General features: G+C 33.5%; 1 protein-coding gene across 1 annotated transcript; it reads right to left on the bottom strand.

Moving 5' to 3' along the window:
- Positions 1–564: 564 nt before the first annotated feature.
- Positions 565–12,802, bottom strand: LOC131077526 (acidic endochitinase-like). Its single transcript, XM_058015039.2, has 2 exons — positions 11,879–12,802; positions 565–732 (listed from the first exon to the last, which is right to left on the bottom strand). Exons 1-2 carry the CDS (start codon positions 12,800–12,802, stop codon positions 565–567), a joined length of 1,092 nt encoding a protein of 363 aa, XP_057871022.2.
- Positions 12,803–15,104: the final 2,302 nt, after the last annotated feature.

Below are 15,104 nucleotides of genomic sequence, written 5' to 3'. Positions count from 1 at the left end.
TCCAAGCTTTATTTGTAGGTTTTTTGTTGAAAGTAGGAGAAGAAATATGTTCTACATGTGTACTACTAATTGAGTACCATTTGTGTATCTTGAAGAGTTCTAAAAAGAATAGTTGTAATAAGGCTAATATTCTTGCCTTTATTGTGTACAAAAAAAAACTTAAAGTTTTTTCTTCTATTTTTCGTAGTTGTAAAATGAAAGTAGTAAAGAAAGAAAAGTGTATTACTTTCCATCCTTAGTTTATTCAATAACTTGTAAAAATAGCTAAGGATGTATTTTTGTTTTCAGTTATAATTCTATGCTGAAGGAAGGAAATAAAATATTCAAAGATTCCTTTTATCAAAAGAAAGAGAAGCATTCAAGTTCCATTTTCTATTTGTTGATGAGAAGTTCTGTTGTGGTTGTTGGATTGTTTATTAATTTGAAATTAGTTGTAGGTTTATTCTTGCCAAAAAAAAGGGAGGGGGGGGGCAAGGAAAAGGGTTTAGATCCAATATATTTCTGTTAATAAGATTTTAGTTTCTGATAATAATTTTAGGTTTAGAAAAATTAATAACAACTCTACTACATATTGTGGGCATCTATGTCAGTGGGCCGCATCCGCTCTAGTGTCATCTCCCATTGTGTGGCTGCCGTGGGCTGCCATTGCTTGGCCCCTCCCCTGGTTAACACCTTCGTCATTGCCATGTTCAGAGCCTCCGCCGCCCCTTCCAAACCTCTTGCTGCCAATACCTGCACACATAGAAAGTGGCCATGGATATTTTTGGAGAAGAATACCCAAATTCGACTTAGGTTTTGGGTAGCAAACAAAAGATTAAAAAAAATATATAGAGATAGAAACCCTAGCTCGAAACTAGGGTATAGAGGAAGGGAAAATAAGAGAATAAAAGAGATGGTAATGAGATGTTCCTATCTCATATAATATTTTAGAGGAAACCCACAAAGGGTTAAATAAAATATTATAATAAAAATTAGGGCTATCTCATAAAGGGGTTGTAAAATTTGAAATAAAGTTATAGGGGGGAAAAACCCAGGTCAAATGAAGGGTTTTTATAATGTAATATATGTATATATATATATAAATACATTTTAGAAATTTTAAGTTTAAATAATTAGATGGAATATTTATATGGAGATTATTAAATGATTATATAAATCCTTTAGGGGGAGGTATTTTAAATAAAGATGATTATATTAATCCTTAAGGGGGTGTTTTCATTATACCTGAATATATAAACCCTTAAGGGGGTAATTTAAGTGTAAATAATTATTTAAATCCTTTAGGGGATTAGATATCAATAATGGAAGATTTAGTGTTCTAGACAACTTATTAATGCTACTTTAATGATGTTTGGGACTTTACATTTTATTGCTTAAATAATTAATATTAATACAACGAGTTTGTATTAATGACTATATAATGGATTTTGAAATTATTTAAATATTATAAGGAAATAGTATTAACACTTAATATGATTAAATTCAAAAAATTTATTGGGCGAAATAATTAATTATGAGTGTTGAGTTGGCTATATAAGAATAATTTCATCTTTTTTTAATGAAAATTATTGAAAATGTAAAGAATTAAAATATAATTTATATTAGGAATTGTATTCAAGTTTATTGGACGGCTTCCAACATTAAGATGAAATCTAATTAAATTGATTATCAACTCTCTTAGTGGCTTTGGGAAAGACCTAAGCCTCCTTGTTCAATAAAATAATTTATCATCGTTTTACAGGCCCATTCATAATGTCAATTAAGATATCTTTTAGTGATACTAATTAATTTATCACATCTAATTAAATTTAGGTCACAAGTAATTAAGTGTTTAAAAAAAAAAAATTGTTGTGTTATTGCCCAAAAGTTTGGGCATCACATTTGTTGGAAAGATTGTTGCATTTGAGCTGAGTGAGTTTGGAGAATCACATGGAAAGTCCGAGACAACTTTTAGAGCATCTACATATGTATTTGGTCAGAAGGAGTATGATCCTGATGAGTGCAAAATATCAAGATATGAGAGAGAGAGAGAGAGAGAGAGAGAGAGAGAGAGAGAGAGAGAGAGAGAGAGAGAGAGAGAGATTGAAGAGCAAGAAAGAGAGTTAGATGAGCTTGAAGCATTGATTGCTTGAATATTTCCTAAAGGAGTTGGTAAGTATGGTGGAAAATTTCCTTTGAAATGTTTATCTTGTAATAAGATAAGACATTTTGCTTCTAGATGCTTGAAGAGAATGGCTAAGTATAACAGGCATGATATGTTTCACAAGCATGATAGGAATGATAGATATGAGAAGCATGCAAAGTATGATAAGCCTTAAGTATAATCAGAAGTTCAGGAACCATAAACACTGTTATTATGTTGTTGATGAAGGTGTTACAGATGAAGAATTAGAAGGAGATGAAGTTGTGTTTATTTCCATTAAAGAATATAGACTTGTACCTATTGATTCCACTAGGTGTACTATTGAGGAGAAATCTCTAGCTGCTAAAGTTGAATAGAAATATGAATGGGTAATTGACAACGGATGTTCACATCATATGACCAGTGATAAAAGAAAATTTGTAAGCATAGAAAGATATGGTGGTGAAATAGTTAGATTTGGAGATGACAAAGCCTGTGTAATCCATGGGAGAGGTTCTATTTCTTTTGATGGGAAGCATAAAACTAATGATGTCTTGTATGTTGAATGTTTGAAGCATAATCATTTGAGTGTTGGAAAAATGGTTGACAAAGGTTATGATCTAGAATTCAAGGATGGTAAATTTGCAATATCTTTAATGCCTCCAATATAGAGATTGAATTTGGAACTAAGACTGAAGGTAGAATTTTTCATTTGAATGCTGGTGAGAAAAGTTGTTTGATTGCTAAGATAGATGAGAGTTGGTTATCGCATAGGAGAATGTGTCATGTAAACTTTGGTTCAATGATTTAGATCTGTTCTACACATGTTGTTAGAGATTTGCCTAAGATTGTTAAGCAAACTAATCCGTTATGTAAGGAATGTTAGTTGGGTAAGGAAACAAGAATTTATTTCAAGAGAAAACAATATACATCTAATGGACTGCTAGATATTGTGCATACTAACCTATATGGACCTACAAATGTTAGAAGTGTGCAGGTTGATATATATTTTATACTACTAATTGATGATTATTCCAAGATAATGTGGGTTGTCCTTTTGAAAGAGAAATTAAAAGCATTGGACAAATTGAAGATATTCAAAGCTAAGGTGGAAATTGAGTTTAGATTGAAGATGCAATTTTTGAGATTTGATTGAGGTGGAGAATTTTGTTCCAATGAATTTAATTCATTATGTGAGATGCATGGAATTAGAAGACAATTGTCTTCTCCTAGAACCCCTCAACAAAATGGAGTTGTTGAGAGGAATAACAAAACTATTTTGGATGTTGCAAGGACTATGCTAATTGAAGGAAATGTTCCAAAGATCTACTGGAGATAAGCCATTACCACTACTATTTACACAATCAATAGAGTTCACATCAAAGGTGGTACCTGTAAGACCCTTTATGAGATATGGTTTGGTCATGTTCCTACTGTAAGATATCTCAAAGCATTTGGTAGCAATTGTTATATCAAGAGATGTGGATATAGGAAATTTTGATGTTAGAAGTGATGAAGGTATCTTCTTGGGATATTCAACTAAGAGCAAAGCCTATCGGTGCTACAATAAGAGACTAAGAAAGATTGTGGAGAGTGCAAATATGAAAGTGGATGAGAACCTTGGGAAGGAGATTAGAGCGTGTGGTTATGATGATGGTCAACATGTTGTTCTAGCCCCTATTCAGACTGAAGAGCCTAACAAGAATGATTGGGTAGAGATTGTTAATCCGAATGCTACTACTATCAGTGATGAAGTGCAAGAACCTGAGAATCAGAACAATCAGAAGACTTTGAGATATGTAAGATTGAATCATTCTAAAAATCAAATTATTGGTGATAATAATAAGGGTGTAATGACTAGAAGAAGATTAGCTGTTGAAAAAGGATGTTTGATTTCTAAAGTTGAACCTAAAGATGTTGTTGAAGCTTGTAAAGATGAAAATTGGATGAGAGATATGGAAGAAGAGCTAGATCCGATTGAAAAGAATAATACTTGGGAACTTGTGCCTAGACCTAAGGATAAGAATGTTATTTATACTAAATAGATATTCATAAACAAATTGAATGAAGCCAGTGAAGTTGTAAGAAATAAAGCTAGTGCAAAGGATATTCACAGCAAGAAGGAATTGATTATGAGGAAAAATTTTCTCCGGTTGCTAGACTTGAAGTTGGTAGATTGTTTCTTGCTTATGCTTCTTATAAAGATTTCAAGGTTTATCAGATGGATGCAAAATCTTCCTTTTTGAATGGTGGTCTAGATGAAGAAGTTTATATTGAGAAGCCTGATGGATTTTCATTGTTGGATGATGGAGACATGGTATGTAAGGTGAAGAAATCTCTTTATGGATTGAAACAAGCTCCTAGAGCCTAGTATGCTAGATTAGACAAATACTAGTTGAAATTGGGATTTACTAAAGGTGTTGCTGACAGTAATCTGTATTTCAAGATAAAAAATGATAATATCCTGATTGTTGAGGCCTTTTTTGATGATATTATCTTTGGTGGTGATGATGACTTGAGCATGAAGTTTGCTGGTGATATGCAGAAATAATTTGACATATCTATGATTTGTGAGATGAAATTTTTCTTAGGTTTGTAGATTGCACAAATAGGAAAAGGTATATTCATATCTCAAACTAAGTATGTGAAGGAATTGCTGAAAATGTTTGGATTAGATGATTCCAAAATGGTTTGAACTCCTATGGTGTCTGGCTGTAAATTGTCTAAAAATAATGAATCCCTGAAAGCTAATTAGAGTTTGTACAAATCTATGGTTAGTGGATTGACGTGACTTACTCAGACTAGGCCTGAAATTATGCATGTTGTGTGCATGGCTGCTAGATATCAAGTTGATCCGAAGAAGAGTCATGTCACCGTTGTTAAGAAGATTTTTATATATCTAAAGGGAACTGTGGATTATGGCTTATGGTATTCGAATAATGATGATGTCATGTTGTGTGCATACATTGATGCTGATCAGGATAGTGATGTAGATGACCGGAAGAGAACTACCGATGGAGCATTCTTTTTGGGAAAGAAGTTGGTTTCATGGGCAAGTAAGAAACAAGATTTTGTGTCCTTATCTACTAATGAAGCTGAGTAGATTGCTGAGCTACTGGTAATTACACTCAGGTATTTTGGATGAAGTTGATGCTGAAGGATATCGGAGTTATTCATGATGAGCCTATTTTTATTTACTATGATAATTCTAGTACTATCAATGTGTCAAATAATCCGGTGCAACATTCAAAGACTAAGCATATATCAATCAAATATCATTACTTGAGAGAACAAGTCAGTGAAGACAAAGTGAAGCTGGAGTATATATCCACAAAGGAACAAATAGCTGATATTTTCACTAAGCCTTTGCCTGCAGATACATTTTTCTATTTGAGATACAAGTTAGGGGTATCCACCCCCCCTGATGAGAACTAGATGCATTGAGTTGCATCAATCTGGTGGATTTTAGAGCCTTTCGGATTGGTGAGTTGGTGTTGCTCCTCTAGTGGAGTAGTTCATTGATCTGGTTATGTGTTTTAGGGGGAGAGAGATTTAATTTTTTGTTTTGGGAGAGAGAGAGAGATCTGTTTTTTGTTTCTGAGATATTTGGCATTGTTGTCAAAGGGGGAGAGAGATTAAGTGAAAAATTGCTTTATCTATCTTGATCTTAGGGGTAGTTTGTTGAGATACCTTCTTTCTTTGCATTGATTGTGTTTTACATTCATATGTTGCCATCAATGCCAAAAGGGAATATTGTTGGATATGGTTGTTCATTGTTGTTGCTAGGATATGTTGTTCTCATTGACGTCAATATATTGTTGTGATTTGATCTGGTGTATTTGGGAAGATTTTCTGATCCGGTTTTGTAGTTTGATTTCGCTGATCATTATTTTGCAGAGGTTGATATTTCCTTTGATATATTCTGGTGTGATTATATCTTGTGTTGATACTTTAGGATATTGTTTGGGATGGCCTTGTGTATCTTCATTTTGGATGGTTTGTGATTTGGTGCTCCGCAAGTTATCTTTCTCCGTGACAGTTGCTAATTGGTTGTGTTCTTGAGCTTCTAGACGTTGATCGATGAAGATTTGAAAAGTGATGTTGGTGTAGCTACTCTGGATGATTCTAACATGCTTGTTGTTGTTTCCTAGTCGTATCATATTTTTCTTGATGATCCACATTGATAATTCTGTGAATTTTTGGTGGTTTTCATGTTATGCGATATTTCTGGTGGGGTAGTGTATTGCGGTTGATCTTGGCATGATTTGCAATGGATTTTATCACTTGGGAACTTTAATTAGGACTATGCTATGCTAAGTAAATCATTATATTGGTCGGGTGGTTGATCTTCATATTATGTGATGTAATTTTGGAATTTTGTATTGAGGGTTAGGGTTTAGCGGACCTTGTTATCAAGGTTGATGAATTGTATATATAGGTGAGTTATTCATGCAATTTGGGTGTCCATGTTGTGTCTGCATTATCAGAGAGAGGTGAATATGCGAACAAGTTATTTATTCTTCAGTGTTGATTTTTAGGTGAGATTGGTGTTGTTAGGCAGACATCTGTGCTTACCTAAAAACTGTCATTAGGTATTTGTAGAAGCTATTATTACAATTTTTTTCTTTTGGATTGTAGTCTGAATCATATTGTAAGGCAGTGAAACTTCCCTAAGGATTGTAGTCTTTTGAGCAAATATCTTTTGAGTAGTGAGCTTTAGACAGTGTGCCTAAATGACTTTGCATTCCCCATTGTAATATTTTCACATACTACTGCAGAGTATCATCTTACTATGAGAAGGTTCCCACCATGGTTTTTTCCTTAATAGGGGTTTCCATGTCAAAATCTTGGTATTGTGTGTTGTGTTGTTAATTTGTTTATCTGTGTTTTGGTGGTTGAATTTGTTATTCCAATGAAGACTTATTCACCCCCCCTCTCATTCTTCCTTCTTGATTGTTGCAAACAATAATACATATCATAGTAGGTTCCATAGCTTGTTCGAAAGTGGACAATTTTCACTTAAATGCTTCCAACAAACTAATTGGTGGCAAGCATATAAGACCTTGTATATTCCTTTTTTTAAGTATGGTTATTGTAATTGTCAGAAAACTAAAGGTCACTTTAGATTTTAGTACTTTTGGATTTCTTTCATCAAGGTGGTATCCACTAATATGCTACCATACGCACTTCTTTGTTCCACTACCAATGAAATACCTTTCATGGCTAATCTCTTTATTATTTTCTTGTACTTATAGACAACATTTTATTGTTTCTTATTTCTATGTAGTTCTATTTATAAATTGGATCTCTATTTAATATGTTATCAAGATGCAACACTCACTTTTAAAAAAAAATACAATGTAGAATCATCTTCATATCTATATTATTTTTTGGAGTGTTTGATTGAGTTCAATTTTTAGTAAAAATTTCTTATATTTACATTGACATCCATCTTCATGATAGTTTGCATACAAGATGAATTGGGAGAAAAATGTAATGGTTAAAAAGGCACAAGCATTAATTTAGGACTCATTTTGGCTTGATTAGAATTTGTAAACAATCCCATGGATTTCTCTAAATCCTTATTTTTTACCTTAGTTTCATTTTGTATTAGTTACATAAGTGATATTAACTGCTTCTGAACTTATGAAAATAATCCCTTTACTTTTAAATTTCAAAACCTAATTCATTTCTAATGTTATATTTGATATTTTATCAAGTGGTTTATTCAAATATTCTTAAATGATTTAATGCAAGGGATTATGTATCCCTATCATGTGTAAACTATTAATCACCATGAACAATTTTTAGAGCCAAAACATATTGAGAACTTTTAAACAAATAGAAACTAACAATCTAAAAGCTTAAACAAATTAAATCTAAAGGTCATATCAAATCCATGACCTAGACTAGATCCACAAACACTAGATCAAAACTAGATGAGCATAAAATGATCAAAGATGACAGATAATTCATTGACTAATTCCAAAGCATTAAACTAAGTAAAATTGATATTTCTACTATATTAAAAACTCATCATCCAAGATCAAATCTATAAGCATAAAAGTGATCTAAAATGATAAACAAACCATTGACTTTTGCTATAATCTAAAGCATAATTGATATTTCCACAATATTAAAAAATCAGCATCTCACACCTTCCACAACTTTAACTCTAAATATTACTTATTATTTTATTCTTTTCCGATAATTCATTTCCATTAATTGCATTAATGATACAAAACCTTTTTATCTAAAATTTTATTTTATATATAAAATATGTATCTTTTCACTTTTCATTTTAGAGGGCAGATTGTTGAGCTATGAAAGTCCTTTGTGGCAAATCTTCTTGGTCTATCTGACGAAAACTCAATGGATGCCCTTTGTCATGGCCGGTAGAATTAAGTATTTGAGAAACATATCTTATATGCCGTCGCCAATCTTCCAAGTTTCAAGCGCCATTAATTTATTCATAACTTCTGCAAATTTATTACATATCCTGAAGACTTGAAGAAAAGAAGGTTGAGCAGTATACATAACACTACATTTTTCATACTGCGAGAGAGGGCAAAGTAAGCACCTTTGATGGATGACCTATAATGGGATCTGTCGTCCCAGAACATAGACCACACTATGACTCCTCCATATTTGGGGGATGTCTTGATATGAATGTAGCCGTTGCCGGCAGCACCACTTTTGAATTTCTTCCTTGTGTTTTTTACGTTCGACAGGTTTTTTTGGGTCTCTAAATGACAATATGTTTTGTAGAATTACTACTACCAACTTCTTCCTTTCAACATCACTAGGTTAATTTTGCAAAGATATTGGTTCTTATCGAAGATGATGCCAATCCTCATAATTTAAAGGTACGAATCCTAAAAAATTATATTCTATACTTAGTTCAAATATAAACTTAGGTCAAAGATGTTGATTGTAGGAGGATATTCGATCATACAAACTACAAAGATGCTGGTGCTTTTTGGATACTCGTGTATTGAATTTTGACGAACCATTAGCATGATATAATATTGGCCGTTGAATTTGTATCAAACTTTTATTTTTTATTTTTTATTTTTATTTTTGGTATATAAAGGGACCATTCTTATCTCGGATTGAAAATTGTTGATAATTATGAGGCAAGTAATTGAAAAAAATCCACTCTCTTTTATTTGATTGGTGAAGTTACTTGTTGATATTTGTAAAAATTATGAATATGATATTTTGAAGGTCATATTTATTTTCAATTATTAGTAACTCTAATTACATGTAAATATTTTCAAATATTAACGCGTTGTATAAATATTTAGGTGTATTTATTTCTTTTTCAGTTCAATAACCTTCACTTTGTATATATGTGTCATATATGTCTAACTTTAAATTATTCTAGTGAAACATGAATTGATTTTTAAAGTGTTTTTTTTATAATAATTTTGAAGTGTATTCATGTGAAATCAATTAGAATTTAAGTTTTCTAACTCCTTTCTCTCACACCATTTTTATAATATTTTTTAATTTATTCTTCGATGTATTCCTTTATTTTGAAAAGAATTGATGAAATTTATTTGTCATTTCTACTTATTTTTAAAATAACTTGTAATTCTTGTAAATGAAGGTAAAATTCTACTAAATTTGTGAATATTTATTTGAAGCCACCTTACCGTATGTTCTCCAAGATAAGAGTCCAAATGTATGTCCCTTTGTGAAAATAGTCTACAATGAATTCTGAATGAAAACTAGTGCATCAAGACCTAACTATCAAAGTTTTCCGATAGTAAATTTTATCATAAAATTTAATTATATTTTAAGAGAAGTAAGATTCATTGTGGATTTTATCTGTATTTGTACATGTATGAAAAAAAATCAATAGTTATTATTTGTACAATAACAAACATGCAAGTGGTGCACTTCTTGTTGAAATGGAGAACACATCTCAACTCTTTTACATTCCTATTTACAACAATCTCATAGATTGGTATTGATCCTTAGTTTTACCCATTTTTTTAATCTTAAATTACTTCCATAATCATTAAAGTGATCTTGATGCCTTTTTCACTTATGCAAATAATCCTTTTCATTTTAATTTTGAAAACTTAATTTACGCCTGAAGTTATCCTTGATCTATAATCTAGTGAATTTTTCAACTATTCTAAGATATTTTGGCATGAGTAAATAATTATCCTTTCTATGTGAAAACTACCAAGCACCATGAACAATTTTTTAAGTCAACATATTGATAACATTTAGAGAAATACAAACTAATAAACTAAAAACTTAATGAGATTGCATCTGATGGCCATATAAAATGCATGATCTAGACTACATTCACTCATGCAAGATCAAATCTATAAGCATACAAGTGATCTAATGTGATAGACAAACTATTGATTTGTTCTAATGCATTAATTAACCCATCACTGATATTTCTACCATATCAAAAAATTATCATCCAACATCCACCGTAACTTTAATTCCAAATCTTACATTTTTTATTCCTTAGGATAATTCATTTCTATTTATTACATGAAACAAAACATGTTTCTAAGGTATATTTTTAATATGTATACCTACTGTGGGGAAACTATCAATCACCTCCAACAATTTCAACATATTGAGAAATTTTTGAAAAATAGAAACTTTAAAGAGATTGGATCTAATGGTCATATCAAAATCAAGACCTAGACTAGATTCACAAATGCAAGATCAAATCTAGATAAGCATAAAAAATGGTCTAAGATGATAGATAAAACATTGACTAATTCCAAAACATTAACCTACATATAATTGATATTTCTAGAATATTAAAAATTGTCATCGAACATCCACCATATCTTTAACTCTAAATATTGCCTATTCTTTTTTTCCCTTTTAGATAATTCATTTCCTTTAATTACATATTGTAAATCATACAAAACATTTTGTCTATGGTAAATTATTCATATTAATAGTATTCTATATACGAAATATGTTTCCTTTCTACTTTTCCATTAATAGGTAGCATATTATGCTATGAAATTCCATTTTGGCAAATCCTCTTGGTCAATCTCAAGAAAACTCAGTACATGACCTTTGTCATAATTGCTAGAATTAAGTTTCTTAAGAAAGATGTCTTATATGCCCTTGCGAACCTTCCAAGTTCTTAACACTATTTGTTTATGCATAACTTCTACAAACTAAAACCTAAAAGAAATTGGAGATATAGACTGTATCAAATCCACGAGCTACACTAGGTCTACACATGCAACACCAAATCCTTAATCATAAAAGTCATCCAAGATATTAGATAAATCATTGACTAGGCATAAAGAATTCATTTATGCATCACTTACATTTCTAAAATCTATTTATTGTATATCATTAATGGTACACACATTTTATCTAAGGTAGATTGTTAATATTAATATTAATTTTTATATGAAATATATTTCCTTTTCACTTTTCCTTAGTAGGTAGGGTGTTCAGCTACGAATGTCGATTTTGCCAAATCCTCTTGGTCAATCTCAGGAAAACTCGCTGGATGTCCTTAGTCATGGCCGGTAGATTTAAGTTTCTAAAGCAACATGCCATATATATACCCTTACCAATCTTCCAAGTTCTTAGCACAATCAATTTATACATAACTTGTGCAAATTTATTACATATCTTATCTCCACTCATCTAGAGTTGAAGAAACGCAGGCTGAGCATTATATACATAAGCTCAAGCGTTATTTAAACGATACTAGAGTTTTCATTCTGCGAGATAGGCGAAAGCAAGCACCTCACCGACGTCATCGAGGTCATCCAGGGACGGGTTCGATATGACAGAACGTTTGATAGCTGAGCTATAATTGGTTTTTTCGTCCCAGAACTTGGACCACAGCATGACACCTCCATATTTGGGTGATTTCTTGACAGTAGGCAGCACTTTGGAGATAAGGATGTATGGAGGAATGAAACCGCTGCCAGCAGCACCAGGGGCAGCGGGAAGCCCGACGAAGAATCCCCGTGGTTCAGCAGTCCGTACAGATGATGTCCACTTCTTCCACGAATTCAACAGCTTGGAAGCATCACCGTTGGCGTACTGGCAGGAAGGATTGTTGTAGAACTGGATCCACACGTAGTCGAACAACCCAGTCTTTAAGGCCTCTCCAAGATGTGCGTCAGGAAAGGGGCACTGCGGAGCAGCGCTGAGATAGACCTTCTTAGAGGGGGTGCTACGGGCCTTCAAGGCCCTCACGAGATGCTCCCAGTTCTTCGTTGTGGCTTCGATGTCGAAGTCGATGCCGTTCAGAACGGCGGGTCCGAGAGGCCTGGAGGGCGAGCTCCCTCCGAGATAGTTGTTCCACAGATAGTCGGCCACCTTGCGCGCATCATCCGGTGAAGCGAGTGAATAATTTCCGGTGCCTCCTCCGAGGGAGAGAAACACCTTTACGCCGCGGGACTGGCAGGTTTTAATATCGGCGCTCAGCGATTTGCATGATCCCGTTGCGGGATTGCAGTGGCCTGCCAGATTGAGGACTGGCGTCTGCCCGTTCCCAAACGTGGTCAGAAACGAGATCATCACATATTTGAAGTTGCCGCTTGTGCAGGTTTTCGCGAGAGTGGCTTCGCCAGTACTTTGGCCCCAGTATACGCTTATGCTTCCCGCCGATGCTCCATTCCAGAGCAGAGCAACTATCAGGGCAATGACGGCCCCTCTCATTCCGTGAGTCTTCATGCTTGGCAATTAATGCTTTTCTGTACCTAAGCTGGTGAGATTGGCGTATTTATATAGGCCTCCGGAAACCGATATCCAGTTAGATAAACTGCACTTTGCATAAAGGAGGTGTCCGCCCTACGTATGTTTGTGCGGTTTAAATGGCTGCATAGACGGTCTGGAGTACCCAGTTGAACGTGTCCTGCGGCGGGTTTTCACAGTCGGTAGTACTTGTGAATGTGAATTGCATGGGATACTTTGTCACGGGTGATGAAACCAAAGGCATTGACGAAATGAGAGGCCTCTTAAATGCAAGCCTCTTAAATGCATTAATTTCTTTAATTCAAATTGTGTCTTAAGAATGATTCAGCTTCTCGAGGACAGCAAACGTATTCTTATCCTTATCGAATCATCATACATCATGATGATTCAATCCTCATACATCATGATGACTGAATTTGTATATACAAAATTATTTGTTCACTTAATCCTTATCTGCGACTAATCATCATGTAAATACATTCCTATTTATTTGTATCACAGAGGTATTATCTACGTCCATTCTGCATAGAAAAAGGCATCACGTCATGATTCGAACGTCCGATGCAATATCATATTCTCTATAGCTAGAGTGATGTGACCCGAAACAACCTACTAACATTGACGTCTCCGCATTCCAGTTTCCATCGAACAAATTTAACTTTTTCAATATGCTTGTACCCCAATTGCAGGCTGAACTGCAGAGCTGACATAGCCAGTAACTATGAGATTCAGGCGAGTTTTGAGGTGGGCGTACGGTTAGATCGTGAAGCCTTGTAAAGTTAGCTCAGCTTAGCTTAGGATGTTAAATTTTTATGGGTGGTTAAAGGTTTAAGAGGTTTTCAAGATATTGAATTAAGGCAAGAGCATCACTAGTTGTTATAGTTAATTTAGTACATTTACATATCTTAAACGGTATATTGGAATTGAATGATTTTGAATGATTTTTTTTTGGTTGTTTCTATATGCCATTCAACTATTTATATCTATTGTTATGGCTTCTGGGTGGTAACAACGCACACTCTGCAATCCGTAATGCAGCCGGAGCCAAAAAGTAGAGTTTTCAAAATGTTGTTGGATATATGACAAGGATTGTGCCAATACCCGTTTGCTTAGCCAACCAATAAAATTTAACAATTTACCCAATTACAAATTAAAAATACACCTAAATCACACTATTAAGTGATCTGGGGATGCTCACCATATTAAAATTAAAAATATCAATGCGGGCCAATTTATTTATAGGTGAGGGCCACATCATAGCTTTCACTCACATCAATTAAAGAGCATTGATGTGCCCTAAACTTTATTTTCTTCATGCTTTTTGGGGGATTATTTTCCGGACACCAAGGTTCCCTTGCCTTGCTTCTTTGCTGTTATGACTACAACCTCCTCTTCAAGTTGTAGGAAACGTCTCCACTCCATGATTCCTTGCTCATTGCTATCAATGGCTCTCTTTCCTCCTTGCATTTTGGTGTCTTCTTTGTAAATCATTTCTGTATATGTCGTTAAGGGTTTCCTTACAATGATTTATTTCACATTTTTTGTTGAAATTATTGCACAGGGTGCAAAATAAATTGAACAACATGTGAATAAAGAATATTATGTACCTTTTTTCATAATCCTTATTTTATAATAATCAATTTTTACATATGGATATATGATTATTGTCACAATATTTTCATGTATTATGTTATAATTGCGATTTCTTCAAAATATATGTTGTCTAGGGATTCATTCTCTTGTCAAATAATTTCTAATAGCCATAAATGGTTGTTAAATTTTGGGTATAGGCTTATTGATCTCTAGATTTTGTTTTAGATAATAAGTATGACTGTATTTGTCATAAATATTAAGTAGCACTAATCAACTTTATCCTCACTTTGGGCCTTGTCGAACACATTGCCGCAGTGCCTAGTTTGAGCTATTTTGTACATAGGCTTACACCAATCATGAAACCAACCCTTGTTCTATTTCAACCTTTAGTGATCTGGACCAACTTTCACTTTGGCCACTCCCGCTTCTTGGAATAGATTACACACATAGTTTTGCATCCTAGAATTTTTAGTTGGAGGATATGACCACATGTTTGATTCTATCTACAACAAAAGCTCTATTAACCATCACCTTTTATCTAAAGGGCTGAGCACTTTGACATTATCGTTTACTTTATGAGTTATAAGTATCAGCTTGTTTTTATCTAATTCTTATTAGTACTATTTGATTCGTTACCTAATCAGACTTGGGCAAATATCATAGGGTAGTTTTT

Source organism: Cryptomeria japonica, chromosome 4, assembly GCF_030272615.1.
Source record: "Cryptomeria japonica chromosome 4, Sugi_1.0, whole genome shotgun sequence".
NCBI classification, from domain to species: Eukaryota; Viridiplantae; Streptophyta; class Pinopsida; order Cupressales; family Cupressaceae; genus Cryptomeria; species Cryptomeria japonica.
This window is presented reverse-complemented; position numbering and strand designations above follow the sequence as displayed.